The sequence below is a fragment of the Mauremys mutica genome, chromosome 5, assembly GCF_020497125.1.
Source record: "Mauremys mutica isolate MM-2020 ecotype Southern chromosome 5, ASM2049712v1, whole genome shotgun sequence".
Lineage (NCBI taxonomy): Eukaryota > Metazoa > Chordata > Testudines > Geoemydidae > Mauremys > Mauremys mutica.
The window spans coordinates 145,620,840-145,648,673 of record NC_059076.1 but is presented as its reverse complement, the minus strand read 5'-3'; the positions used below and the strand labels follow the sequence as shown (position 1 = coordinate 145,648,673).

The following is a 27,834-nucleotide window of genomic DNA, read 5'->3' as shown; positions in this document are numbered from 1 at the left end:
ATACCTAAAACCAAAACACAGCTGGTTTAAATTCAAGTTTAAACATAGCCACTCTACCCCACCTCTTTAAAGAAAAAACAATACAGAACTTTGGATAGGGGTTACATGACAGGAATGTATTTCCCACTGAGATTTCTTGTATATATTGCTGTAGTCCGCCAGTAAACTTTATTTGCTAGAGAGTTTATTTCCTATCAAATCTTTTTAAGTGCGGGGAAATCAGTACTCACACAAAGCTGTGTGCAGGCCCATCATGAAGGCAGCCACGGAGAGGCGCAGTTATGTCCGTTTCTAAAAATTAGTGTCCATCAGCTTGTCTTCTCTGGAAAAATCAACTAGGAGTAAGGGTGACTGTCAGACACTGCTTTGGGGTAACTACCGCCTGATCTGGAATGAAAGTCACCGCTGGCCTCTTTAGTGCTACATCTGTTTTAAAAGGGAAGAGTGGCAGGGCGGTTACAGGCAGGAAAGACGCTTCTCCGCGAGCAAGGCAGCGGAGGGTGGAGAGAGCGCAAGCCTTTCCCTGGGTGGGACTGTCCTTCCCGCCCACAAGAATGCCGAGCTATGTTTAGGATTTTCTTGCTGCAATGAAGGAGGCTTCTGTTTATTTCAATTACCTTCGTTATATTTGAGCTTCTTTTCTCCATGCCCTGATGGATTAAGCAACTCAAACACCAGAAAAACCAACCCACAGAGAGATCTCGGGCTAGGCTGACCCTCGGAGCGCCCCGTACGGCAGCCCCCACGGGATGGGGGGGCGGGGGGAAGGAGACTGCCCCGGAGCACAGCAATGCTGTCCGCGCAGACGAGCTGTGCATGGCACAAGGGGGCACCTCACCCCCACAGCCAGGCCCAGGGCCTGATTCGGGCGCTTTTTTACCCGGGGCTGAAACCCTACCGCAGCCCACAATCCAACCTGCCAGGGCCTGGCCTTCTAACCTTTCTCACTACTGTCCGGCCCACCCAAGCAAAAAAAAAGAGCGCCGCCCCCGACCCCCATCACCCGTAGCGTCCGCAATCGCAGCCGCCCAAGTAAATGTCCCCGCCCCTCCCAGCGTCGCATCCGCGTCCGCCCAAGTCCCCAGCCACCCCCCAGCGTCAGCAATTCGCCCCGCCCAAGACAGTTCCCCGCCCCCCCTATTAGTGTCGCATGCCCCGACCCCGCCCAAGTCCTCGCCCCCCCAGCACCCCGTCACACCACCCAAGTCCCCGACCCCCAGTGACGCATCGCACTGCCCAAGTCCCCGCCCCGCCCCCCAGCGCCGCCTGGCCAAACCAAAAACAACAAAAACAAACCCCGATCGTCGCCCCCTCCCGAGGTGCTGCCCCAAGCACGTGCTTGGTAGGCTGCTGCCTGGAGCCGGCCCTGCTTACCACGCAGCTCCGAATGAGGAGGAGCTCAGGCCCCGCCCGAGCCACGCCGCTTTAGCTCTGTCCAGGGCCGCTTGTGGGTTACCCCTGCCTCTCCTCTCTCTCAGCGCCTCAGTGCACCGCATCCAGAAGCTACCCTGGCCCCTGGACAGTGCTGCAGTGGCATGGCTCCGGTGGGACCAGAGCTCCACAGCCCCGCCCGCTTACCATGCGGCTCTGAGCAGGGAGGAGCTCAGGTATGCTCCCTGATAAAATCCTGCAGGCTCCATTGTTGTTCCACCTGCCAGGTCAGGAAGGCCTGCTTCTCGGACTGTTGGGCCAACTGGAGGAGGGGAAAGTGATCAGGAACAGTCAGCATGGATTCACCAAGGGCAAGTCATGCCTGACTAACCTAATTGCCTTCTATGACGAGATAACCGGCTCTGTGGATGAGGGGAAAGCAGTGGATGTATTATTTCTGGACTTTAGCAAAGCTTTTGATACAGTCTCCCACAGTATTCTTGCCAGCAAGTTAAAGAAGTCTGGGCTGGATGAATGGACGGTAAGGTGGATAGAAAACTGGCTAGATGGTCGGGCTCAACGGGTAGTGATCAATGGTTCCATGTCTAGTTGGCAGCCGGTATCAAGTGGAGTGCCCCAAGGGTCGGTGCTGGGGCCGGTTTTGTTCAATATCTTCATTAACGATCTGGAGGATGGTGTGGACTGCACCCTTAGCAAGTTTGCAGATGACACTAAACTGGGAGGAGTGGTTTGATACGCTGGAGGGTAGGGATAGGATACAGAGGGACCTAGACAAATTAGAGGATTGGGCCAAAAGAAATCTGATGAGGTTCAACAAGGACAAGTGCAGAGTCCTGCACTTAGGACGGAAGAATCCCATGCACTGCTACAGACTAGGGACCGAATGGCTGGGCAGCAGTTTCTGCAGAAAAGGACCTAGGGGTTACGGTGGACGAAAAGCTGAATATGAGTCAACAGTGTGCCCTTGTTGCCAAGAAGGCTAATGGCATTTTGGGTTGTATAAGTAGGGGCATTTCCAGCAGATCGAGGGATGTGATCATCCCCCTCTACTCAGCACTGGTGAGGCCTCATTTGGAGTACTGTGTCCAGTTTTGGGCCCCACACTACAAGAAGGTTGTGGATAAATTGGAGAGAGTCCAGCGGAGGGCAACAAAAATGATTTAGGGGGCTGGAGCACATGACTTATGAGGAGAGGCTGAGGGAACTGGGATTGTTTAGTCTGCAGAAGAGAAGAATGAGGGGGGATTTGATAGCTGCTTTCAACTACCTGAAAGGGGGTTCCAAAGAGGATGGATCTAGACTGTTCTCAGTGGTAGAAGATGACAGAACAAGGAGTAATGGTCTCAAGTTGCAGAGGGGGAGGTTTAGGTTGGATATTAGGAAAAAACGTTTTCACTAGTAGGGTGGTGAAGAACTGGAATGGGTTACCTAGAGAGGTAGTGGAATCTCCTTCCTTAGAGGTTTTTAAGGTCAGGCTTGACAAAGCCCTGGCTGGGATGATTTAGTTGGGTTTGGTCCTGCTTTGAGCAGGGGGTTGGACTAGATGACCTCCTGAGGTCCCTTCCAACCCTGAGATTCTATGATTCTATGACCAAGGTCTGCTTCATCTCCTCCTGCTGCTTCACCAGCCATTTTAGGGTCTCTTCCATCTCCAGGGTCACCAACCACAGTCGCTGGCGTCAAATCCTGGATGAGTCCCCACATGTAACACCAGTCTAGGCACCAAAAACACCCAGAGACCAGCTGAGGCACTGCACCCGTGTCCTTTTATTGTTTGTGTCCGTTCCCACCACCTATTATTTACAAGTATTTACAGAGACCAACATTCCTGGAGACTACTAGCCTCCCAGCCAGCAGGGATCTCGACCCCAGACCCCTCCCTTTCCTGTCTCTTAGCCAGCTTTATAGGGCAGGCTGGCTACCCAGACCTGCAGGTGAAGCCACTCTGGTAATTAGGGCATGGCCCCTCAGCCAGCCCAACTAACCCTTTTTCCTCTTGAACAGGGCTAACGGGCCTGGCTTGCCTTTCCTAGCCAGCACCCTGTTGTAGGTGCCACAAGTACTCCTGTTCTAAGCAACTGAAGCTCTTCGAGTTCCACTGAAGTCAAGGCACTTTGCTGAAGTGGGGACCTCAGTAAACAACCAGCTGGCTGTAACCTTGGTCCTTCTTTATCCATCTCCTACGCACCGCTGTTTGCCCCTGCCCCCTGCCATGTGCCAGGCTGGAAATTACATTGCCAGCCCATTGGCACAAGGACCAGGGTCTAAATCTTATCATTGAGCGTTAGTTGCCTAGACACCCTTTGAAGATATAGGCCCATGTCATTACATCTGAGCCTGGCACACTTCTCCCTGAGGCCCTGACCCCACACCACCCCTTCTCCCTGAGGCCCTGACCCCACCACTTCTCCCCAAAGCCCTGCTCCCACCCTGCCCCTTCTCCCTGAACCCCTGCCCCCATCCCACTCCTCCTCCTCAATCCCCTGCCCCCACGCGGCCCCTTCACCCCGAGGCTGTGCCTCCATCCTGCCCCTTCTCCCTGAGTCCCCCACCCCACACTGCCCCTTCTCCCCAAGGCCCTGCTGCCACCCCACCCCCATGGGGGCCTGCATGTACCTTAAAAATAGCCTTGGTTTAATGATGTCCCAACATGCAGGTCTAGTACCCAGAAAAAGTGGATGATTGTGACCTAAACCTGACGAGAAATGTTACGCTGAGTTTTATATTGCCTGCTCCGACCAGAGTACAGCGTACTGCCAAAGACAACGGCAACGCCTGGCAGGTTGTGTCAGGCAGAGTTGTAGCCCATGAAGGGGTACCTGCATGCACTGTCTGCCTGTCGCTCTCTCACAGACACACACATACACGCTACACAAGGTAGGCTGTGCATCAGCAGACATGTCTCGTCAAGCGACCTGGCTCTAGGCTCTGTGTTGTCTTGGCCCAGTCAGCAAATTCAGCAAAAATATTTCTTTTGAAAATTTGGACCAGCTCTAATAATAACACAGGAATGGCTGTCGCTCTAATTCCCAGATTTATCAAAAATAAAACTCCACAACTCAGTTTACTTTTATTTATTTAAACTCTATATGAAAAATAAGAGGGTTATCAAGAGGTCACAAATGTGTTGCAAACAGAAGTTTGTACTATATAATTTCAGTATTATGACCCTCCAGAGTGCAAAAATCTTGAGTCAGGTCCCATAAAAATGGAGAGATTTGTTCCAAAACCATGATTAAAAAATAAATAACTTTGGATTCTGTTTATTCACCTTCTGGGTTTTCAATCTTTAGGATGCACTTGGGTCACATTTTTTCTTTTCTGAACAACCATGAATGCCAGAAACTTACTTATTGTTGTCATGGAAGCTGAGAGTCTCATATAATCACGTTACTCCAGCAATTGAGGCTTTGCATCAAATGTCGCCAATCTCCTGATAAAATGCAAGCATGGGCAATGTTGTGTGAATGTGTACAGTAAATGGAGATATCCTTAGTCATACTGAGCAGAGAATTGCTTAATCAGATTTTCTTCTGAAAATTCTCCTCTCCCTGTCTCTAAATTGAACAGTGCCAGGGTGGAAGATGGTGGCACATAAGAACGGCCATATTGGGTCAGACCAAAGGTCCATCTAGCTCAGTATCTCGTCTTCTGACATTGGCCGGTGGATGTTGACAGACAGACACCCGGTCTGGGGACCAGTCCCATCCAGAGCCTCACAGCGCCTGCCTGATTCACTGTGGTGTTACTCCAATTTAATGCCATTCTCCAAGGGCTTATGCTGGTGAATGCCCTTCCAGAAGGATGTTATCAATGAAAGAGAAGTCAGAAAAAAGCCTCAAGACTGATTCAAAGGTTAGAAACCCTGCCGCCTAGTGAGAGACTCAGGAGCTCAATCTCTTTTGCTTAATGAAGAGAAGGTTACGGGGTGACTCAGTCACAGTCTCTAAGTACCTTCATGGGGTGCTGGGGAGGGACTGCAGGGAGCCAGGGTCTTGCCCACCTCTGATGCCTGCAGTCCTTTTGTGATGTCAGGACCCGCCTGGTCCTGGCCCTTTATGATGCGTCACTGGAACAAACAGCCCCTCAGGAGAGATCCAGCCACAGCAGCAGCAGGGAGTGTAGCATCTCCACCCCCAGTGCGCGTCCAGACCGTCCTTCCCAGCATGTTTGACGCGGTAGTGGGGATCATGTAGAGCTGGTTCTGTGCCTGCTGGGACAGCTCCTGGGTGATGTACACCTGCGTCCTTCTGGTCCCGGTCATCTGGGTGGCCATGGTGACTCAGCACAGCTTCTCCTGGAGAAGCAGGATGGTAGGAGGACCCTCCCCAACCCCCCTCAGCCGCAAGCTGTCCTGCGCTCTCAGCAGAGCTTGCCTGGACACAGCCCCATGGAAGGGAGGGCCCGAGGCCCCCTGTTCTGACCAGGCCCTGTTGGGCTGATGGGGCACACCCACAGAGAGAGACAGGGCCACAGACAGAGCTCGTGGCTCCATTCATTGGTTGTTCCTTACTGCTCCGACCACCGGCTAGTGCTCGAAATGCCAGGGCTCTCCCTCGTGGTCCCAGGGTTCCTGGCACCCCTGGCACTAAGCCGGCTCTGGCCAGGTATTTCCCTACACTGGGGGAAGCTGAACAAACCCTCCCAGCTCCCGCCCAAAGCCACAAGCTTTCCGGGTCCCTGGCCTCCCAGCCGGCCAGGGAGAGGGCAGGCAAGAGGTGTGGGGAGAAAGGGGGAATCCAGGACAGATATTTGGGTTTGGTCAGTTGGGGATCCTGCCCAGGGCCGGCTCTAACATTTCTGCCGCCCCAAGCAAAAAAAAAGAGCGCCGCCCGACCCCTCCCCGAGCGTTGCGTCGCACCGCCCAAGTCCCCGCCCCCCCTGAGCGTCGCGTTGCGCCGCCCAAGTCCCCGCCCCCGAGCGTCGCGTCGCGCCGCCCAAGTCCCCGCCCCCCCGAGCGTCGTGCCGCCCAAGTCCCCACCCCCCCGAGCGTCATGTCGCGCCGCCCAAGTCCCCGCCCCCGAGCGTCACGTCACGCCGCCCAAGTCCCCGCCCCCGAGCGTCCCGTCGCACCGCCCAAGTCCCCGCCCCCCGAGCGTCCCGTCGCGCCGCCCAAGTCCCCGCCCTCCCAGCACCGCCCAAGTTCCCGCCCCCCAGCATCGCATCGCACCGCCCAAGTCCCCGCCCCCCCCAGTGCCGCCTGGCCAAACCAAAAACAACAAAAACAAACCCCGATCGACGCCCCCTCCCAAGGTGCCGCCCCAAGCACATGGTATTGAGCCAAAGGTGTGGCATAGCAAAAATGATTGTAAATGGACACTTGCAATGAATTTGTTGTTATTGCTAATGGTAATTTTTGTATCTAATGTGCTGCTATTACCAAGAACTGTAAAAATGAACAATGTGCCTAATCTTTTGGCAAGAGATTATAAAAGGCTGATGCCTCAACTCCATCTAAACATAGCACTGATGGCCGATCCCTGCTGTGGATGTACTCCAGAGACTTGATTTGAACCTCCAGTTCCGCCAGTTCAGCCAGCACCAGAGAGAGACTGCCATATTGGAAGGGCGCTGAAGATCTCTTCCCCGAGGGCTGATGTTCGCAGGCCTGCTTTGGCTACCTGCAGCAAGCAGATAACTGCCAGGAGAAGGATCCCAGCCTATTCAAAGAACAGAGTGCTTGCTGCTTGGTCAGCTCAGGAGGGTGTGAGGACATAAATGCCAAATAAGCAGCGCATGCTTTCAATGCATAGGATTAGTGGCCCGTGTACCTTTCAGTACTGAAGAAATCTGTATGTTAGATACTGTTATTTTTCTTTGACTGGTATGTGCTGTATTGCTGTAATGATAAGAGCATGTTTCGATTTATGAGGCGTCTTAGTTAACCCACGGATTGTCGTCTTATCAACAGAAGGATTTTTTTTGTTTAGTTTGAGCAGCTTTACTACACTGTGGTGTCTTTCCTCCACATCGGAGCAACTCAGGCTACTGGCATCCCCAACTGTCCCAATTTGCATATTTGTGGTGGTCTCCACAGGTGGGAGTTCCGCTGTCAGAACAGACTGAACCTGCTCACTGTCCCTGCAATACAATGGAATTATTACGGGTACGGGTGTAATCAAAGTTTGGTGGGTTACACTCAGGCCAGGCCCTTGTCTCTGGCTCTTTAACGGAGCCCTGACTCTGCTCTCCCAGGAGCCCCTCTCTGCCTGAACACTGGTTGCTCTTACAGGCCCAGCTCACTAGGTGACATCTACCCTGTCTTTCCATCCAGACTCCATGGAAGACTGGAGAACTGAGCAGGATTATGACATCACAGGTATCAAGGAGGCTGAACAGCTGTAACATAAGAATGGCCACACTGGGTCAGACCAAAGGTCCATCTAGCCCAGTATCCGGTCTTCCGACAGTGGCCAATGCCAGGTGTTTCAGAGGGAATGACCAGAACAGAGAATCATCAAGTGATCCATCCCCTGTCATCCATTTCCAATTTCTGGTAAACAGAACCTAGAGACCCTCAGAGCATGGTGGGGCATCCCTGCCCATCTTGGCTAATAGCCATTGATGGACCTATCTTTCATTAAATTATCTAGTTCTTTTTTGAATCCTCTTATAGTCTTGGCTTCCCAACATTCTTTGGCAAGGAGTTGACAGTGCATTGTGTGAAGAAATACTTCCTTTTGTTTCTTTTCGACCTGCTGCCTATTCATTTCATGTGGTGACCCCTAGTTCTTCTGTTCTGAGAAGGAGTAAATAACACTTCCTTATTTACTTTTTCCACACAAATCATGATTTTGTAGACGTCTATCATATCCCCTGTAGTTGTCTTTTCTAAGATGAAAAGTCCCAGTCTTATTAATCTCTCCTCCTATGCAAGCTGTTCCACACCCCTAATCATTTTTGTTGCCCTTTTCTGAACCTTTTCCAATTCCAAGTATCTTTTTTGAGATGGGGAGATCACATCTGCATGCAGTATTCCTACGCTTTGTTTCCTATGGTTCTGCCAGTTACTGATCCTTGAGAGGACCCTTCCTCTTATCCCATGACAGCTTACTTTGCTTAAGAGCCTTTGCTGAGGGACCTTGTCAAAGGCTTTCTGAAAATCCCAGTATGTCAGTGCACTGCAAGGCCTTCAATGGCTTTTAAACTTTCCCATGGGGACATCGGAGACATGGTCCAGTTAACTTGTGTTCAGGCCTAACAAGAACTCAGATGCAACCTGCTGTGAGAAACTCATTTTAACAAGGATGCCCCTGTACCAGCACAGACCACAGGTCAAAATGTGTAACTTCAATAACGACGGTATTGGAAGAGCCCAAAATAACCATTACAGGAATGTATTGACTATGATCCCTTACTTCAAATGCACTGTGGCCTAGTGGATAGAGAACTAGATGGAACTCAGGAGACTTAAGTGCTAGTCCTGGCTCTGCTATTGTCTTCCTGGGTGACCTTAGGCAAGTCACTGCTCTTCTCTGTGCCTCAATTTCCCATCTCGAAAAGGGGGCTAATGCTACAGACCTCCTTTGTAACGTGCTTTGAGATCTACTGATTGAACATGTTAGATAAGAGGTAGGGCTCTTTATTATCTTATGATATAGGGTGCTTTTCTTAAAGCGCCCACTGCTGGAGTCAAGTGATTTATCTGAGAATCTCTGCTCTTTATTTTATTTTATTTGTTAGCCAATTTTAAGCCCTCGTGGTTGCAAAGAGAAGCTGGAGAACATGAATTGAGTGCACCCTAGCGGCTCAGATACCAGAAGGCAAATGAAGAGGTCCCCAGATGAATGTTTTTGAAGATCTCATTATTTTGAAGCCAATCTCATGATTTTGGTGGGGCCCAGCTCATGGTGTTGGAATGCTTGGGTTGGCGATACCATGAATGTTTTTCTGCACTGGTAGCACTAGAGAATCACTTCAGGGCTGCTTCTCACTTCAGGCTGGGAGATTCTGCCTCAGTCACAAGGGTTTTAGGAGTTCCCACAAGTAGGGAAAAAATGTCCCTTGCCTAAGGGCTTGAGAATCATAGAGCTCGGAAAAGACCCAGGGTTTTCCTGGGAAACCTGATGCCCTCTCTCCTGCCTTATTCTGAGCTCAGCCCACTTGGGCGGTTGCCCCATCCCATCTCCTGATCTAAGTACAGCATTGACACCTCACAGACTAGCGGGAGATTGCAGGAGGGCAGCCCCATTGTGACCTAGAGATGACATCAGCGCCTGCCTGGTGCCAGAGCAGCAACCTGCCCTCAGGTGTAGCCTGGGTACTTATTGCTGCTTTGAGAGTGCCTGTATTGAGAGTGTCTTAGTGCCTGAGCCCGGGGAAATGAGTTCACTCCTCCTCTGTCTGCTCTTTGTAGTCTTTTATGCTGTGCTGAGGCTTGCCAGATCTGAGGTAAGTGAGACTCCTAGAGAGATAGAAAAGCTGGATTGATGCCAGCTGAATGCAGGAACCAAACATAAGTATTTTTCAATCAGCAGGCTCGGATCAAACTGATATGGGAATCAATCAATAAAGAATTAAAGGACGGGAATATATTTAAAGCAGGTTAACAATGCTTTATGGAAAATGGGCCATGTCAAACATAGATGTAACAAACTTAGACTTGTGTAAGGTGTTGTTTTTCATAGATTCCAAGGCAAGATTGGCCCATTGGGATCTTCTAGTCTGATCCTCCTGTCTAACTCAGGCCAAAGAACTTCCACACAATAATGCCTACTGCAAACCTTTTATTAAAATGTCCAATCTTGATTTTAAAAATTGCCAGTGATGGAGAATCAATCCACCACGATCTTGGTCAATTGTTCCAATGGTTAATTCCTCTCACTGTTAAAAATGGACGCCTTCTTTCCAGTCTGAATTTGTCTAGTTTCAACTTCCAGCCATTGGACATGTTAGACCTTCTCTGCTAGATTGAATTGTTTCTTCCCCAGGTAGGTATTTATAGACTTTTCCTCAAACCACCCTTAACCTCTTTAAGCGACATTGACTGAGCTCCTAAAGTCTATCACTACAAGGCATGTTTTCTAATCCTTTAATCATTCTTATGGCTCTTCTCTGAACCCTCTGCAATTTAGCAACATCCTTCCTGAATGTTAGACACCAGAACTGGACACAGGATTCCAGCAGTGGTTGCACCAGTGCCAAATACAGAGGTAAAATAACCTCTCTCCTCCAACTTGAGATTCCCCTGTTTATGCATACAAGTACCGCAGGACATTTGGATTAAAAATCAGCACTATACAATATCAATGGAGCACAGGTTAAAGGGATTGAGAACAGGCTAATGGCTAACTGAGAGATCTTAAAAAGTAATTGTCAAAGGGCTCCTCGAATGAGGGTTTTTCTAATGGGGCTCTGCAGGGATCAGTACTAGGTCTGAGGCTATTCAACATTTTTTCAATGACTTGGAAGTAAATACAAAATTGCTGCTGATAAAAATGTACTGATGACACAAAGATTGGCAGAATGGTAAATAACGATGAGGACAGGGCAGTCATACAGAGAGTTCCGGAGAGTTGGTTTGGCAAATGGAGCCCATTCAAACAAAATGCATTTTCACACAGCCCAACACAGAGTTATACATCTGGGAACAAGGAGGGCCTATTCAGATTTGGATTTCACGATCTTTAGTTTTGTATCATCTGCAAATCTGGCCACTTCACTGTTTCCCCCCTTTTCTAGATCATTTATGTATATGTTGATCAACTCTGGTCCCAGTACGGATTGTTGGGGGACCTTGCTATTTATCTCTCTTCATAAACTCACCATTTATTCCTACCTTTGGTTTCCTATCTTTAAACCAGTTACTGGTCCATGTGAAGACCTTCCCTCTTATCCCATGACAACTTACTTTGCCTAAGAACCTTTGATGAGGGAACTTGTTAAAGGCTTTCTGAAAGTTCAGGTACACTATATCCACTGGATCGCCCTTGTCCACATGCTTCTTCACCCCTGTGACATTATGCCCCATATTCTTCATAGAAATATTGTTCTATGAATATGGCATAACTAAGGTATGTTTTATGCAAGATGGGTTATGTGAGATATCATTGGAAAGGTTCTGATTTACTGAATGGGATTATCCTATCTGTATGGATGTATCATTTCCGTCGAATCGTGGAAATCAACGAATGGCTACGCAGATGGTGTCGGAGAGAAGGGTTTGGATTCTTTGACAATGGGATGGTCTTCCAAGAAGAAGGATTGCTAGGCAGAGACGGGCTCCACCTCACGAAGAGAGGGAAGAGCATCTTTGCAAGCAGGCTGGCTAACCTAGTGAGGAGGGCTTTAAACTAGGTTCACCGGGGGAAGGAGACCAAAGCCCCGAGGTAAGTGGGGATGTGGGATACCGGGAGGAAGCACAAGCAGGAGATTACAAGAGGGGAGGACTCCTGTCTCAGACCAAGAAAGCGGGACAATCAGCGAGATATCTTAAATGCCTATACACTAATGCAAGAAGCCTGGGGAACAAGCAGGGAGAACTAGAAGTCCTGGCACAGTCAGGGAATTATGATGTAATTGGAATAACAGAGACTTGGTGGGATAACTCACATGATTGGAGTACTGTCATGGATGGATATAAACTGTTCAGGAAGGACAGGCAGGGCAGAAAAGGTGGGGGAGTTGCGTTGTACGTAAGAGAGCAGTATGAGTGCTCAGAGCTCCGGTATGAAACTGCAGAAAAACCTGAGTGTCTCTGGATTAAATTTAGAAGTATGAACAACAAGGGTAATGTCGTGGTGGGAGTCTGCTACAGACCACCGGACCAGGGGGATGAGGTGGACGAGGCTTTCTTCCAGCAACTAACAGAAGTTGCTAGATCACAGGCCCTGGTTCTCATGGGTGACTTTAATCACCCCGATATCTGCTGGGAGAGCAACACAGCAGTGCACAGGCAATCTAGGAAGTTTCTGGAAAGTGTAGGGGACAATTTCCTGGTGCAAGTGCTGGAGGAACCAACTAGGGGAAAAGCTCTTCTTGACCTGCTGCTCACAAACAGGGAAGAAATAGTAGAGGAAGCAATAGTGGATGGGAACCTGGGGGCAGTGACCATGAGATGGTCGAGTTCAGGATCCTGACACAAGGAAAAAGGGAAAGCAGTAGAACAGAGACCCTGGACTTCAGAAAAGCAGACTTTGACTCCCTCAGGGAACTGATGGGCAAGGTCCCTTGGGAGAATAACATGACGGGGAAAGGAGTCGAGGAAAGCTGGCTGTATTTCAAAGAAACCTTATTGAGGTTGCAGGAACAAACCATCCCGATGTGTAGGAAGAGAAGTAAATATGGCAGGCGACCAGCTTGGCTTAACAGTGAAATCCTTGCTCGTCTTAAACACAAAAGAACAGCTTACAAGAAGTGGAAGATTGGACAAATAACCAGGGAGGAGTATAAAAGTATTGTTCAGGCATGCAGGTGTGAAATCAGGAAGGCCAAATCACACTTGGAGTTGCAGCTAGCCGGAGATGTTAGGAGTAACAAGAAGGGTTTCTTTAGGTATGTTAGCAACAGGAAGAAAGTCAAGGAAAGTGTGGGCCCCTTGCTGAATGAGGGAGGGAACCTAGTGACAGAGGATGTGGAGAAAGCTAGTGTACTCAATGCTTTTTTTGCCTCTGTCTTCACAGACAAGGTCAGCTCCCAGACAGCTGCACTCTGCAGCACGGTATGGGGAGGAGGTGACCAGCTCTCTGTGGAGAAAGAAGTAGTTCGGGGCTATTTAGGAAAGCTGGACGAGCACAAGTCCATGGGGCCGGATGCGCTGCATCCGAGGGTGCTAAAGGAGTTGGCCGATGAGATTGCAGAACCATTGGCCATTATCTTTGAAAAATCATGGCGATCGGGGGAGGTCCCGGATGACTGGAAAAAAGCTAATGTAGTGCCCATCTTTAAAAAAGGGAAGAAGGAAGATCCAGGGAACTACAGGCCAGTCAGACTCACCTCAGTCCCTGGAAAAATCATGGAACAGGTCCTCAAGGAATCAATCCTGAACCACTTAAAGGAGGGGAAAGTGATCAGGAACAGTCAGCATGGATTCACCAAGGGCAAGTCATGCCTGACTAACCTAATTGCCTTCTATGACGAGATAACCGGCTCTGTGGATGAGGGGAAAGCAGTGGATGTACTATTTCTGGATTTTAGCAAAGCTTTTGATACAGTCTCCCACAGTATTCTTGCCAGCAAGTTAAAGAAGTCTGGGCTGGATGAATGGACGGTAAGGTGGATAGAAAACTGGCTAGATGGTCGGGCTCAACGGGTAGTGATCAATGGTTCCATGTCTAGATGGCAGCCGGTATCAAGTGGAGTGCCCCAGGGGTCGGTGCTGGGGCCGGTTTTGTTCAATATCTTCATTAACGATCTGGAGGATGGTGTGGACTGCACCCTTAGCAAGTTTGCAGATGACACTAAACTGGGAGGAGTGGTTGATACGCTGGAGGGTAGGGATAGGATACAGAGGGACCTAGACAAATTAGAGGATTGGGCCAAAAGAAATATGATGAGGTTCAACAAGGACAAGTGCAGAGTCCTGCACTTAGGACGGAAGAATCCCATGCACTGCTACAGACTAGGGACCGAATGGCTGGGCAGCAGTTCTGCAGAAAAGGACCTAGGGGTTACGGTGGACGAAAAGCTGAATATGAGTCAACAGTGTGCCCTTGTTGCCAAGAAGGCTAATGGCATTTTGGGTTGTATATGTAGGGGCATTTCCAGCAGATCGAGGGATGTGATCATCCCCCTCTACTCAGCACTGGTGAGGCCTCATTTGGAGTACTGTGTCCAGTTTTGGGCCCCACACTACAAGAAGGATGTGGATAAATTGGAGAGAGTCCAGCGGAGGGCAACAAAAATGATTAGGGGGCTGGAGCACATGACTTATGAGGAGAGGCTGAGGGAACTGGGATTGTTTAGTCTGCAGAAGAGAAGAATGAGGGGGGATTTGATAGCTGCTTTCAACTACCTGAAAGGGGGTTCCAAAGAGGATGGATCTAGACTGTTCTCAGTGGTAGAAGATGACAGAACAAGGAGTAATGGTCTCAAGTTGCAGAGGGGGAGGTTTAGGTTGGATATTAGGAAAAACTTTTTCACTAGTAGGGTGGTGAAGAACTGGAATGGGTTACCTAGGGAGGTAGTGGAATCTCCTTCCTTAGAGGCTTTTAAGGTCAGGCTTGACAAAGCCCTGGCTGGGATGATTTAGTTGGGTTTGGTCCTGCTTTGAGCAGGGGGTTGGACTAGATGACCTCCTGAGGTCCCTTCCAACCCTGAGATTCTATGATTCTATGATTCTATGATTTCTGTATCAGAAGTTAGGAATATGGGCTCTGTATAAATTACAAAAGTGCTTGCACTGGGGGAATGCCCCCAAACAGTGGGCAATCAGCCTGGATGGGCCATTAGGAAAGACAATAGGACTTGAAAGATAGTAATCTTCCTCCTTCCTGAGAAGTTTCATGGGATGCTGCTTTGACACTGCAGCGACATGTGATCATGTCACCTCATAGAATCATAGAAGGACAGGGTTGGAAGGACCCCAGGAGGTATCTAGTCCAACCCCCTGCTCAAAGCAGGACCAATTCCCAACTAAATCATCCCAGCCAGGGCTTTGTCAAGCCTGCCCTTAAAAACCTCTAAGGAAGGAGATTCCACCACCTCCCTAGGTAACCCATTCCAGTGCTTCACCACCCTCCTAGAGTTGCCACGGAGTGTGGGGGAGTCAGGCCCTGCACCCCCGGGCTCCCTGCCGATTCACCAGGACTCTCAGCCAGCCAGTAAAGCAGAAGGTTTATTTAGACGACAGGAACACAGGTCTTGCAGGCACAGATAACAGGATCCCCCCGGTTAGGTCCATCTTGGGGCCTCAGGAACCCCACAGCCCCCATTGGGGATCAGAGCCCTGTCTCTGCTTCCCTCCTTTCCCCAGCCAGCTCCAGTCTGCCCAACCCCCTCCGGCCCCTCCTCTCTGCTCACTCCTTTCCCGGGCCAGGAGGTCACCTGACCCCTTTGTCTCCAACACCTTTAGTTGCACCTTTGCAGGGGAGGTGTCCAGGCCATCAGTTGCTAGGAGACAGAGTGTCAGGCATTCGGTTGCACTGGCCTTTTGCTTTGCTAGATACTTAAGATCTGCACCCAGCATTCCCAGCCCCCAGTACGAACAGTCCCACTTCGTCACACCTCTCCCCGCTTCGAGACCGAACTGAGCGGGGTCACTCCAGCCAGTGACCTGGGGAAGTTCGAACCCACCTACATTCCCACAGAGGCCCCAGGGCCCCGCCAGTAATGGGGGAAGCGTTACCCCAGGCCATTCCAGTTTCCTGCCCCGCTTTAGGTCGGGGGGACTCGAGGGCGCTCGCAGTCTGCAGCTGAGAAGGCTTATGCAGCTCGTGCCCTTTCCCCACCCCAGTACCCCTGGGGTTCAAGCTGGGCTGGGGGCTTCTCCCCACGTTCCAGGCTGAGGGGCTGCGCTTCGGGCTCTCTTGGTTTAGAGCCCCCCTTTTGACCCTGGTCCCCCTCTGGAAAGTCTCCTCTGTGCTGGGCAAGGGTCCTACAGGCATTTTCCCCCTGTCCCAGGCCTTCCTCCCCCGCCCCCCCCCGGCAGGGGTCACAGGAGCGGCAGTGCTGCCGGACATGGGTAAAGACCCCAGGCCAGTAAAAGTTTTGTAGCAGCCGCTGCTGGGTACGCCAGGCTCCCTGGTGGCCTGCGAGGGGGATGTCATGGGCCCGGCACAGCAGCTGGCGGCGATACTTCTGGGGAACCACCAGCTGCCTCCTGATCCCCCCTGACTCCATTTTCCCTGGGGGAGCCCATTCTCGGTACAGGAACCCCTTCTCCCACAAGAACCTTTTCCGGCCACCTCCCCCCATGGTCTGTCCCCCACTGAGGTCGGCCAGATCCCTTATCTTCCGCAAGGAGGGATCTTTCTGCACCTCGGCCTGGAACTCAGCAGCTGGGACAGGGATGGGGACCTGCTCTCTCTCACCGGCTGGGTCTGAGGCCGCAGCCTCTCTGAACTGTGTCCGTGGGCGTTCCCTCCCCACCAGGTCAGGGCCCTGCACCTCGGGCCGAGTACCCTCCCCGTTGTCGGTGCAGTGCCCTGCGCCGACTCTGACTACGGGTCATGACCAGGGCACCCCGGGCGTTGCTAGGCCAGTCCTCGAGGTCCCCCCCATTAGCACCTCTGTGGGCAAATGGGGATGTACCCCCACGTCCTTGGGGCCCTCCTTGGCCCCCCACTTCAGGTGTACCCTCGCCACGGGCACCTTGAATGGGGTCCCACTCACACCTCTCAGGGTCAGGAAGGTGTTGGGCACCATCCGATCTGGGGCCACCACCCCGGGCCGGGCCAGTGTTACCTCTGCGCCCGTGTCCCAGTACCCAGTGACCTCCCTCCCGTCTACCTCCAGGGGAACAAGGCACTCTTTCCGGAGGGCTACCCCCGTGCCCACCCTGTAAACCCAAAACTCAGGGCCGGGAGCATCCAGCCCCTCGGAGGGGCCGACCCGGGGCCCCCCTCCCTCCTTTGCAGGTGGTACGCGGCCAGCCCCCCTTTCCTGCGAACGCTGCCCCTCATCCGGCTGGGTATCTACCAAGTTGACCTGGTGTGGGGTTGGTCTGCTCAGTTTGTCCCGGAGCTTGGGGCACCGTATGTGGCCTCGTTGGCTACAGTGATAGCAGCCCATGTCTCGTGGGTCCCCTCGAGTGGGACGGCTGGACCTGATGCCGGATGTTTCCCTTTGGTGGGGGCTCTCCCTCGGCCCCTTCTGGGAGGTCCCATGGTGACTCTCTCTCTGTGTTGAGGCAGACCTGCTCTTTCGAGACGCCTCCCTATTATCCCCTGCCCGACTGTCCATGTATTGGTCGGCCAGCTGGCCTGCATGCTGCGGGTTCTCCGGCTTCTGGTCCATCAACCACAGCCTCAGGTCAGACAGGCACTGCTCATACAGGTGCTCCAGTATGAATAGGTCAAGCAGGTCCTCTTTAGTTTGGGCCCCAGCTGTCCACTTGCGGGCATATCCCTGCGCCCGGTTGACCAGTTGTAGGTATGTGACCTCCCAGGACTTATGTTGACTCCGGAACCTCTTCCGGTACATCTCCGGGGTCAGCCCAAACTCACGGAGCAGGGCCTCTTTGAACAGGTTGTAGTCCCCCGCCTCCGCCCCTTTCATTCGGCTGTACACCTCCATGGTGGTGGAGTCCAGTAAGGGGGTGAGAAACGAGATCCTGTCTGCAGGGTCAACCCGGTGCAGCTCGCAGGCGTTCTCAAAGGCCGTCAGGAAGGTATCTATGTCCTCCCCCTCCTTACGCCGGGCCAGGAAGCTCTTATCAAAGCTCTTTGTAGGCTTGGGTCCCCCCCTCACTCAACGCAGCCGGGGCCTTACTGTTGTTCAGCTGGGCCAGTTCCAGCTCATGTTTACGTTGCTTCTCCTTCTCCTCCCGTTCCTGCTGGCGCTGGTTCTCCTCGTGTTTACGCTGGTTTTCCTTCTCCTCCCGCTCACGCTGGCTTTGTCTCTCCTCATGTTCCCTCTGTTTCTCACGATCCTCCAGCTCTCTCAGTTTTATCTCTCTCTCCCAGTCCAGCCGCCTGCGCTCCACGGAGGCCGAGCGTCGCCGGGACGATCCCTTGCTGGGGGGTGAGCTTCGCCAGGCTGATCCCCTGCTGGCCGGGGGGGGTCACGGTGCCCTCGGTAGCCGCTGGGCTCCTCCTCCCTCTCCCCCTAGGCCTAGGGGTGGGGGGTCTCGGGAAGCCCTCAGCGGCCGGCTGACCACTCCCAGCGGGGACAGACACTGGTGCCTGCGCTGCCTCTGCCAGGCTGTTTCCCTCAGAGACAGGGATCGGTTCAGTCATGCGATCTTCGTCCTCCAGCTGGGCAATCAGCTGGTCCTTGGTGAGCTTCACTGTGCAGCCCCCTCCGCTTGCACAGCTCCACCAGGTCACACTTGCGCTGCTTGGCATACATCTTCCTGCTGGCCACTCGCAGGCCGGGGTGTTCGCCGCTCCCCATGGGTTCTAGGGGGACCCCTAGTGTGCCAGTCCTTGAGGTCACCACCTCTCTGCCAGGGTCGAGCTGCAGACTCCTCCGCCCCTGGGACCGCTCGCTGCGATCCCCCGGGGGACCCTGTTACTGCAAAGTCCTTCTCTCTGGTCACACTCTCCCAGGGGTTAATCCCCCTTCGTTTTACTGCTCCCCAGTCACTTATTGCAGGAAGCGCCATCCACGGGGTGCAGTAGATCCCACCGCTAACACCAGTTGCCACGGAGTGTGGGGGAGTCAGGCCCTGCACCCCCGGGCTCCCTGCCGATTCACCAGGACTCTCAGCCAGCCAGTAAAGCAGAAGGTTTATTTAGACGACAGGAACACAGTCCAACACAGGTCTTGCAGGCACAGATAACAGGATCCCCCCGGTTAGGTCCATCTTGCCCCAGGAGCCCCACAGCCCCCATTGGGGATCAGAGCCCTGTCTCTGCTTCCCTCCTTTCCCCAGCCAGCTCCAGTCTGCCCAACCCCCTCCGGCCCCTCCTTTCTGCTCAGCTTCTTTCCAGGGCCAGGAGGTCACCTGACCCCTTTGTCTCCAACACCTTTAGTTGCACCTTTGCAGGGGAGGTGCCCAGGCCATCAGTTGCTAGGAGACAGAGTGTCAGGCATTCGGTTGTACTGGCCTTTTGCTTTGCTAGATACTTAAGATCTGTACCCAGCATTCCCAGCCCCCAGTACGAACAGTCCCACTTCGTCACACCTAGTGAAAAAGTTTTTTCCTAATATCCAACCTAAACCTCCCCCACTGCAACTTGAGACCATTGCTCCTTGTTCTGTCATCTGCCACCACTGAGAACAGTCTAGATCCATCCTCTTTGGAACCCCCTTTCAGGTAGTTGAAAGCGGCTATCAAATCCCGCCCCCCATTCTTCTCTTCTGCGGACTAAACAATCTCAGTTCCCTCAGATGGACATCATTTGGGACTGGTGGTATTTTTCCACTAGGAGGGAGTGAGGGGTCAAACTGGGAGACAAAGGATTCCTGTCATAGCCAAATCCTATTTAAGGCTTGGAAGGGAGTTAATCTAGGCTCTTCTCCACCACCTCCCTGACCCAAAAGGAAGACTGCTGAAAACACCTGGAGAAATAAAGGAACTAAACTGTGGGGGAGGGGGACAGGGGCTGAGCCCAGGCGAGAAAGATCTAGCCTGTGAAAGGAATACCTGGCTAGTTAAGCTGCAAGCAGTGCGGTTTACCTTCAAGAAACTTTGCAGCTCCCAGGCAAGTGGGCTGAACGCATGCCAAACTGTTGTTGTTGTTTTTTGGTGTAAAAGAGCTGCCATTTAAGGATGATATTGGGGTTATATCAGCACTTGTTTGGGTGCATTTGCATAACCCATTCATGGCTTCACCACTCAGGAGTAGCATGGCCATCCCAAATGCATGCAGCTAAAACCCCGATAGCATGCATTCCCTAAATATGTATCTAGGAAACACTGTTGTCCAGAGGTTGGATTTCTCCCCCAAGGTCTGAATTCCGTGCATGGTATCTGGGGTTAGTTGCATACCCTGCAATTCTAAAACCTGCAGAGTTTTGTCATCTCTGCAGGAAAGAGAACTTTGCAGGCTCTCTCCTTCAATGCTTATAAACTCTGCAGGCTCCGGGTACCAGCAATCGCTGTTTCTCCAACCCCTGGATTGTTCCAGTGACCCCCTGTTTTGGGTTGTGCTGTGTGCCCTACATTGTCTGCATCACAGGAAAGCACAATGCCTACCCATGAGGCCTCATAGTGCAATAGTCTTCCACAAAGAAAAACTTCCCCCTGGCCCCACATGGCAATCACCTCTGGCTCATTGTTCTCTCAGGTTTATTGAGGAGTTCTCTTCTAACCCTGCTGCTTTCTGTGTGTGTGGCAGGCTCTTCGGAGGAAGAGGAGACACAGAAAGAAAAAGCAGAAACCAAAAGGTAAGCAGCCCCTGACCCCACAGCTGCGGTGGCAGACTCAGGCCCCATGCAAAGCAGAGAAATAGGGTCTATTCCCCCACCTGCCTCCCCTCTTCCTGCGAAGGCACAGTCATGCCCAGAGTCGTGCAGAGGCACTGGCTGGGGCTCCATTCACAGGCTGCCTCTGAAATCTGGGGCAATAGGCTGCTAGGAAGCAGAGGGTGCCCAAGCAGCTCAATGTCTCCTTTATGTCTCACTTCTGGCAGCTTTTGGGTGCTGTGAGGAAGAGCTGGAGGAGGCTGGTGCATCCCTAGAGACATGGTAAGCAATGCCCCCCTCCATAAATCTGCAGTGGGTCAGTCCTCTCCTTTAGCGTCATGCAATTCACCCCCACCCGAGTAATCCCTCCCCTGCCCCGACCTATGTACCACGCAAGGAACTCTTCTCCTTTAGACTCATGCAATTCATTCCCACCCAGCAGAAGGTGCCATCTCTAATCCACCCCCCCACATCATACTGGGGAGGGATAGCTCAGTGGTTTGAGCATTGGCCTGTTAAACCCAGTGTTGCCGGCACAGAGGCCCGAGGACAGCAACAGTGGTTCATTGCCCGGTGTGCTTCGCTCCAATAAACACACCAAGATGGAGAAGCAGACAAAGTTTATTTGAGCCCAAATAAGGTGCAAGGGAGACATAGCAATCTCAAATCCTGCACACAGATACAAGCCGTTTTTCCCTTCTTATACATGATTTCAGCTAAGCATTCTCATTACCCCCCTCTCCCCCTCTCCCCCCACCTTTCACTCCCATGCAGCAAATACACTTTGCAGTAGCAATTACATTAAGCAGTTAAGTCATACTTGGCAAAAAACACTGTTAGTCTATAAGGTGCCACAGGATTCTTTGCTGCTTTTACAGATCCAGACTAACACGGCTATCCCTCTGATATTTAGCTCGTTAGTAACTCTTCTGTGAACAGTTATCTTGTTTTATTTCTTTGATCTGTTATTTTGCCCCTTAGCCAGAGGCATACAGGCCTCATTATTATTTCCTAGTACCGGTGTGAGTGGGGTTGCACTTGATAACTAGCTGTTACACATTCCATTCTATGTTGCTAGCTTGTTAGGTCGATTAAAGTTCAAACATAAACATGGAAGCGCTTTGGTCAGACATGGAGTGACTTTAGTTCATTCAGGCCTACTACAGAAGGGCTTCATTGATACTGTGGTTTTCCACCCTCCTGAGTTACCTAGAGTCATGCCTAATGACACCAACACCAGGGTTATGAGTTCAATCCTTGAGGAGGCCACTTAGGGATTTGGGGCAAAAAATTGGTCCTGCTAGTGAAGGCAGGGGGCTGGACTTTCCAGGTCCCTTCCAGTTCTAGGAGATTGGTATATCTCCAATTATTAGCGTGGGTCATTCCCTTCCTCAAGCATCATACAGTTCATTTAACCTGGGGCAGTGGTGGTGGAGGGGTAGATTGTGTTGACTGGACCATCCTCCCCTCTTGGGAGGGGGAGAAAATGTTTTCTGGGAGCACCCCAGGGAGGTGAGGTGGACAGATTGGGCAGAAGGCTGGCCTTTCTGGTACAGTGAGTAGGGTGAAAGGGATCCAGCAGCACTTGTGTAACGGCCCCTTCTCCAGTCCCCCAGCAGGGGTTCCCAGCAGGATTTGAACCCTGGACTTTCAGCTCTGCAGCATAAAACACCCCTTAGAGCTGAAGAGGTAGCTGTATTAGTTGGCAGCTATAGTAGACTGTTATCCTATATGTTGATTAGCTTCTGTGGGCGGGACATGACACACACGCTGCCAGTAGGATACACTCTCACCTCCTCAGCACTAGACAGGGCTCACCTAACAATCCAGCTAACCCCAAACCAGAACATCCAAGGCCTGGGTATTGCAGGGGAGGAGGCTGCCTCAGTGGAGAATGGGACAGGGAGCCTTTCGGTTCATCCACTCTGGGTAAAATAGGGCCCGATGGCAGGGCCTGCACTCAGCTATCTGCTCTCTCTGTTCCACAGCTGCCCTGTGCACCTGGAGAAGTTCGGCTTGGCTCAGAGCCTCAGGCTGGTTGAGAGGAGGCTACAGTACGTGGCCAGACACCTGGATGAAGTTCTGATACCGTAAGGCAACTGACCAGGGGGCACCAGACTGGGGGCTGGGTGGGAGAGGAGAGTGAATGTAGAGAGGAGGGAGCAGGGAAAACCAGACACTCCAGGATCCTAAAATAACAGGGAAAAAGTCACTAAGAGGCTTTAGCTTCCAAGGTGAGATACCAGCGAAAGTGAGGTGAGGGATTATCAGAAATTAAATGCAGAGACTACAAGTTGGGGTTGTGAGTAGGATCAAATCCTTCCGTACGGCAATATCTGCCAGCAGGCAACTGTCAAGAACCTGCCCGTGCTGTGTTTGAAAGAAAAAGCAATCAAATGACACCCTGTGAGGGGGTGTCCACCCCACATAGCACTGGAAGGGGCTAAGGTGGCCAGGCAGGCCCATTAACTCCACAGGGTGCACCTGCAGGAAGAGCCGGGGAGCAGGGAATTGATTCCAAGCAGGCTCAGCTGGCAGGAACAGATGGGGCCTATAAAGCCAGGAAGCTGGCAAGAGACAGGGGCTGCGGCTGGGAAAGGGCAGCCCCTCCCTGGGAAGAGGGGGAGTGTTTGGAGCTGGTGCACCCAGAGCAAGGAGGGGAACCAGGAGTAGTAGGAAGCAGTCCAGGCTGGGAGAGGAAAGCCCAGAACTGCTGGGTTGAGGGTCCCTGGCCTGGACCCCAGTGTGAAGTGTGGGCCCAGGTTTCCCTACCAGCCCCCGAGGGCATGGCCTGGACCGGCAGGGCAGTGAACAGGAAAACTGTCTGGGTCATTGTGGGAGTGACAGTGACCACATGCGACAATTGGAAGGGGCATTGACACCGAGAGCTAATCCCATCCCCAGAGTAGGCACCAGACAAGCAGTAAGTGGGACACCACGTGATACACCCTAAACACGAGTCATCAGCCAGGACTTTCAGGACCATAGCACAGACCTCCACCACCGGAGAAACTCCGTTAACTGGGAGCAATAGTAAGTTGTTAGTCTCTAGGGTATCAGCCATTAGAACAGGACAGTTTTCCAGTGGGTTAGAATGTAAGAACATAAGAACAGCCAGACTGGGTCAGACAAAGGTTCATCTAGCCCAGTATCCTGTCTTCCAAAACTGGCCAATGCCAGTGCAGCAGAGGGAATGGCCAGAACAGGGAATCATCAAATGATCCATCCCCTGTCGCCCATTCCCAGCTTCAGACAAACAGAGACTAGGGACACCATCCCTGCCCACCTTAGCTAATAGCCATTGATGAATTTATCTAATTCCTTTTATAGTTTATAGTCTTGGCCTTCACAACATCCTCTGGCAAGGGTTACACCCACATGCTCACATCTTCCTCCCCCAAACCAATTGTTGTTAGCTAATCTTTCTATTAAAATAGCAGTAGATCCCCGATCATGCTGAAGGCCCCATTGTGCTAGGTGCTGCACATGTGCGTGTGACGAAGGGGTTATCGTTCTAGATAAAATGAGTGCCAGCTCCCCCTCTCAGTCCTTTGTTACCCAGCTGATGTCCTTGTGTCAGGGTATGGTGTGCAATGCATGCCTAGGCACTGCCCCACTGCGTTACTGTTGGAAGGCTGTGCCCAAGCCCTGCCTTTGCTCAGGAGAGCCATGTCCCATCTGTCCCTGTCTGCTCTTTCCCACAGGCCGAGTGTGTCGACATCTGCCATGAGCCAGTTCTCCTACTCCTCTAGGGAATCCACCACCCCTGCCCTCTGGAGTCCCAGCTCCTTTTCCCTGAGAGAAGCCGCCATGATTCAGTCAGAGCCCCTCTGCCACACAGGGGAGATCATGCCTGTCGGGGGCTGGGAAGGATCCGCTCATCCCATCCAAGCCCAGCCTCTCACCAGGCCTCCTGCCCACAGCAGACGAGACCGGGGAGAGCAGACCATGGGTCTGGACCAGACGTCAGTCCGTGGCTTAGACTTCAACATCCGCCAGAAGCATCTGCAGAGTCAACTGGGGGCTCCTACCCCATACACAGAGTCGCTGGCCAAGATGATCCCTAACGTCCCTGCTCTACGCCCACCAGACAGAGACCCCAGGGTGAAGTTCAACATGAGCAGGGTCCCTTTCCTAAGCTGTGAAGTCCTGGAGGAACTGGACTGTCACGTGCACACAAAGAGACGACCTTTCTTATGTTCTTATGTTCTTATGAGCAGGGCTTACCCCTCACCCCCCAGAAACCCCACACAGCTCTTCTGCCTCCAGCTCCACAAACCCCCATCCCGGGGGAGCCATTGCTGGGTGAGCGGGACACCAAGCAGCAATTGATATTAGACACAGATCGGCCCAAATGTGGATTTCCAGCAAAGGTCCTGGAGCCCCTCAGATCCAACACCAGCCCTCAGCATGCACAGGTGATCCAGGAGCCATGTGTCTGCCCCTCTGGACCCCTGCCTCAAAAGGCTCACAGGATCCTGGCATCCCCTGATGCCATCCTGGCCAGGCTTGTGCCCACGGTGGTGGTCAAGCTGCAGGATCACATTGCTCAGAAATGCTCAGAGATCCAAATGGAGGCGTTCCCAAAGATGGTGAGAGAGTCGCACAGAGATGCTCCCCTCGTGAGAGAGACGGCAATAGCAGAGAAGACGCTCACAGCCACACTCCACCTCTATAGGAGCGAGTTGAGAAAGCCCCTTACCAGTGTGAGCGACACCAAAGGGACTGAAGAGAAGCTGGAGCTGCACATGGAGAGGAAGGTTCTCTTGGGAGAAGGCTCTTGTCTGGGGCCAGGGGCACAGGCAGGTGAGGGCAGGGCAGATCATCCCAGGACCCAAAGCCACCAGGTTGCCCCAGAGGCCCCAGGCTCTGAGCAGCTAACAAGATCCACCCTTGACTCTTTCATTGCTGGGCAGGCTGCACACGACCTGCAGCTGAAGCACCTGATGGAAATGTTGAGCAGCTCCCGCCCCTTGGCAGGCCAGGTCTCAGTCTGCCAGCAGTGCCGTAAGACATATCCAGGAAAGATGAAGGGTAAGAAAACTCAGGAGGAGACATCTGCTGAGCTGCATGGTCTTCGAGACATCATGGATCCACATGGGCTCGATGGAACTGTGAATTCAAAGCTCTTCAGGGATCAGCTGCCAATTAGAGTCTGCAAGAAGTGCAGTAAGCTTCAACGGAAGAGACCAGCTGGCTCTGCAGGTGCTGACTTGCCCGGAAGATCCCATGGAATTCCACAGCGATGGACTCCAGGAGACTCCTCAGCATCATCCAACCACAAAAAGATGCCAGTGGTGTGGCTCCTTCCAGCAGACAGGAGAAAGACGCAGGATGGAATGGGGAAAACGGCTCCCAGTAAGCAACCAAAGATGGTGTCCATTGCTACAAGTACAACAGGGCTTTCGCAAGCTGGGGAGAAAACAACTGGGAGTCCTGACGGTTCTCCCCCAAAGTCACCAAAGGCCTCTAGAGCTAGGACATCATCCCCTTCAAGGAGCAAAGTTCCAATTCTCAAACGGATGTTAATGTGCCTCAAGAAAACCTGCACTAAGCTTCAGAACAAAGTGAAGTCCCAAATGTCCAAGGACTCTCATTCAAGAACACCTGATGCTAAATTTACAAAGCCACCCCTTGGGAAGGCAAGGGCCTCCAAGGGTGTCTGGTAGTAGTATAAGGGCCCTACCGTCAATAAAACACTAACCCCTCCCCTTGACCCCTCAAAACCCGCTCCTTGACCCCTTAAGCCCCAACCACCTGTCACTGGAAGTCCCACCCATGGCGGACACATGACCGGAAGCAAAGTGTGTCATGTGACCCCTCTAAGAACTCCTCCCACTGCCCTCTACCAATCAGGATGGGTTTCACCCCCGTAGGCCTGCCCCGAGAGGAGATTTGACCAATCAGGGGGTGTTCCGGGCTGGGGTGACCCGTCCAGAAGTGGTTCGTGTGACCCCTCTAAGAACTCCTCCCACTGCCCTCTACCAATCGCGATGGGTTTTGGCTGCATAGGACAGCCCTGAGAGCAGGTTTGACCAATCGGGGTGTTCCAGGGCAGGGTGACCCCCCCCAGGAGCGGGTCCTGTGACCCCTCTAAGAACTCCTCCCAGTGCCCTCTGCAATCAGAGTGCAGTACCATCACCCCATAAGTCCCAGCACCGAGGCAGAAGAGGTCCTCTTTTACCCAGAACGCGTGCTTTAGAGATCATGGAGACATGGACTACTTCACCACCCCCGTGAGAACATCAGACTTTGTTTTAGCCCCAAGGGCCTTTGGACTTGTGTGGGGAAAAGCGCTACATCAGCGAGAGTTGCGATGAGGGCCCTTTGACTCGGCCGTTGATGGATACGCTGGAACCCGAAACCCAAACCCTCGTGAGGCACCCCAATAAGGGTGACTGCCTCTCATTGTCCGCTCCCCTAGAGGAGGAAGGCGAACGCAGCTCGCGGGAGTCACCGGAGGACAAGGTGAATGGAAAAGACATCACTCAGGTAAATGAATGATTAAGAAAAGACGGTTGATGATGGGGTGTAATGGGTTAGGAACCGCGGGGTTGCGTAAATCTAAAAACAAGCAGTGTGGGGCTTACACTGTTTCTTTTCTGAAAATCTCTCAACAGCTCGACGATGCCTTTATCAAAGCCTTTGAGAACCAACCACACAAACACAACTCCAGTTCCTCAGCGGCCACCACCACACCAAGCCCTGAGAAAACTGTGTGTGCGAAAATGCCCATATTCACAAACCCGGAGCACGTGCTCTAGGGGTTGTGAATAAAACACCAAGGACTGACAAACCATTCTCCCAACACCATAAGCTCGTCTCAGCTTCCCCATAGTCTAGTGTTTGAGAAAAGTATGATGCTTCATTCAGAAAACTGATGAAGATTTGGGGAAAATATGATGCTTTGTTCAGAATACTGGTGGCTGCTATATTCTCAGGGGGTCTAAAAGAAAGGAGGGCTGGAAAGACCCTACTTATAAAGCTCAAAATGCCGTTAGCCTTCTTGGCAACAAGGGCACACTGTTGACTCATATCCAGCTTCTCGTCCACTGTAACCCCTAGGTCCTTTTCTGCAGAACTGCTGCCTAGCCACTTGGTCCCTAGTCTGTAACAGTGCATGGGATTCTTCTATCCTAAGTGCAGGACTCTGCACTTGTCCTTGTTGAACCTCATCAGGTTTCTTTTGGCCCAGTCCTCTAATTTGTCTAGGTCCCTCTGTGTCCTATCCCTATCCTCCAGTGTATCTACCACTCCTCCCAGTTTACTGTCATCTGCAAACTTGCTGAGGGTGCAGTCCACGCCATCCTCCAGATCATTAATGAAGGTATTGAACAAAACCGGCCCCAGGACCGACCCTTGGGGCACTTCACTTGAAACCGGCTGCCAACTAGACATGGAGTCATTGATCACTACCCGTTGAGCCCGACGATCTAGCCAGCTTTCTATCCACCTTATAGTCCAATCATCCAGCCCATACTTCTTTAACTTGCT

The 27,834-nt window shown here is 52.1% G+C and overlaps 1 protein-coding gene across 2 annotated transcripts; it reads left to right on the top strand.

The window, feature by feature from the left end:
• The first annotated feature begins 5,618 nt into the window (after positions 1-5,618).
• LOC123370805 lies at positions 5,619-25,885 on the top strand. Of its 2 annotated transcripts, none has more exons than XM_045017620.1 (5): positions 5,619-5,705; positions 20,274-20,322; positions 20,568-20,622; positions 22,329-22,430; positions 24,045-25,885. In XM_045017620.1, exons 1-5 carry the CDS (start codon positions 5,625-5,627, stop codon positions 24,670-24,672), a joined length of 915 nt encoding a protein of 304 aa, XP_044873555.1. In that variant the 5' UTR covers positions 5,619-5,624; the 3' UTR covers positions 24,673-25,885. The 2 variants fall into 2 exon arrangements, with proteins under 2 accessions (XP_044873555.1, XP_044873556.1); XM_045017621.1 differs by lacking the exon at positions 5,619-5,705 and adding an exon at positions 9,678-9,783.
• Positions 25,886-27,834: the final 1,949 nt, after the last annotated feature.

What these genes read in the sequence shown, in the direction of transcription:
- LOC123370805 (XM_045017620.1), top strand. Translation starts at nt 5,625, where the DNA reads ATGTACACCTGCGTCCTTCTGGTCCCGGTCATCTGGGTGGCCATGGTG. An exon ending in TCTCCTGGAGAAGCAGGATG is followed by an intron (nt 5,706 to 20,273) that starts GTAGGAGGACCC and finishes TGTGTGTGGCAG; the next exon opens with GCTCTTCGGAGGAAGAGGAG. An exon ending in GGTGCATCCCTAGAGACATG is followed by an intron (nt 20,623 to 22,328) that starts GTAAGCAATGCC and finishes TCTGTTCCACAG; the next exon opens with CTGCCCTGTGCACCTGGAGA.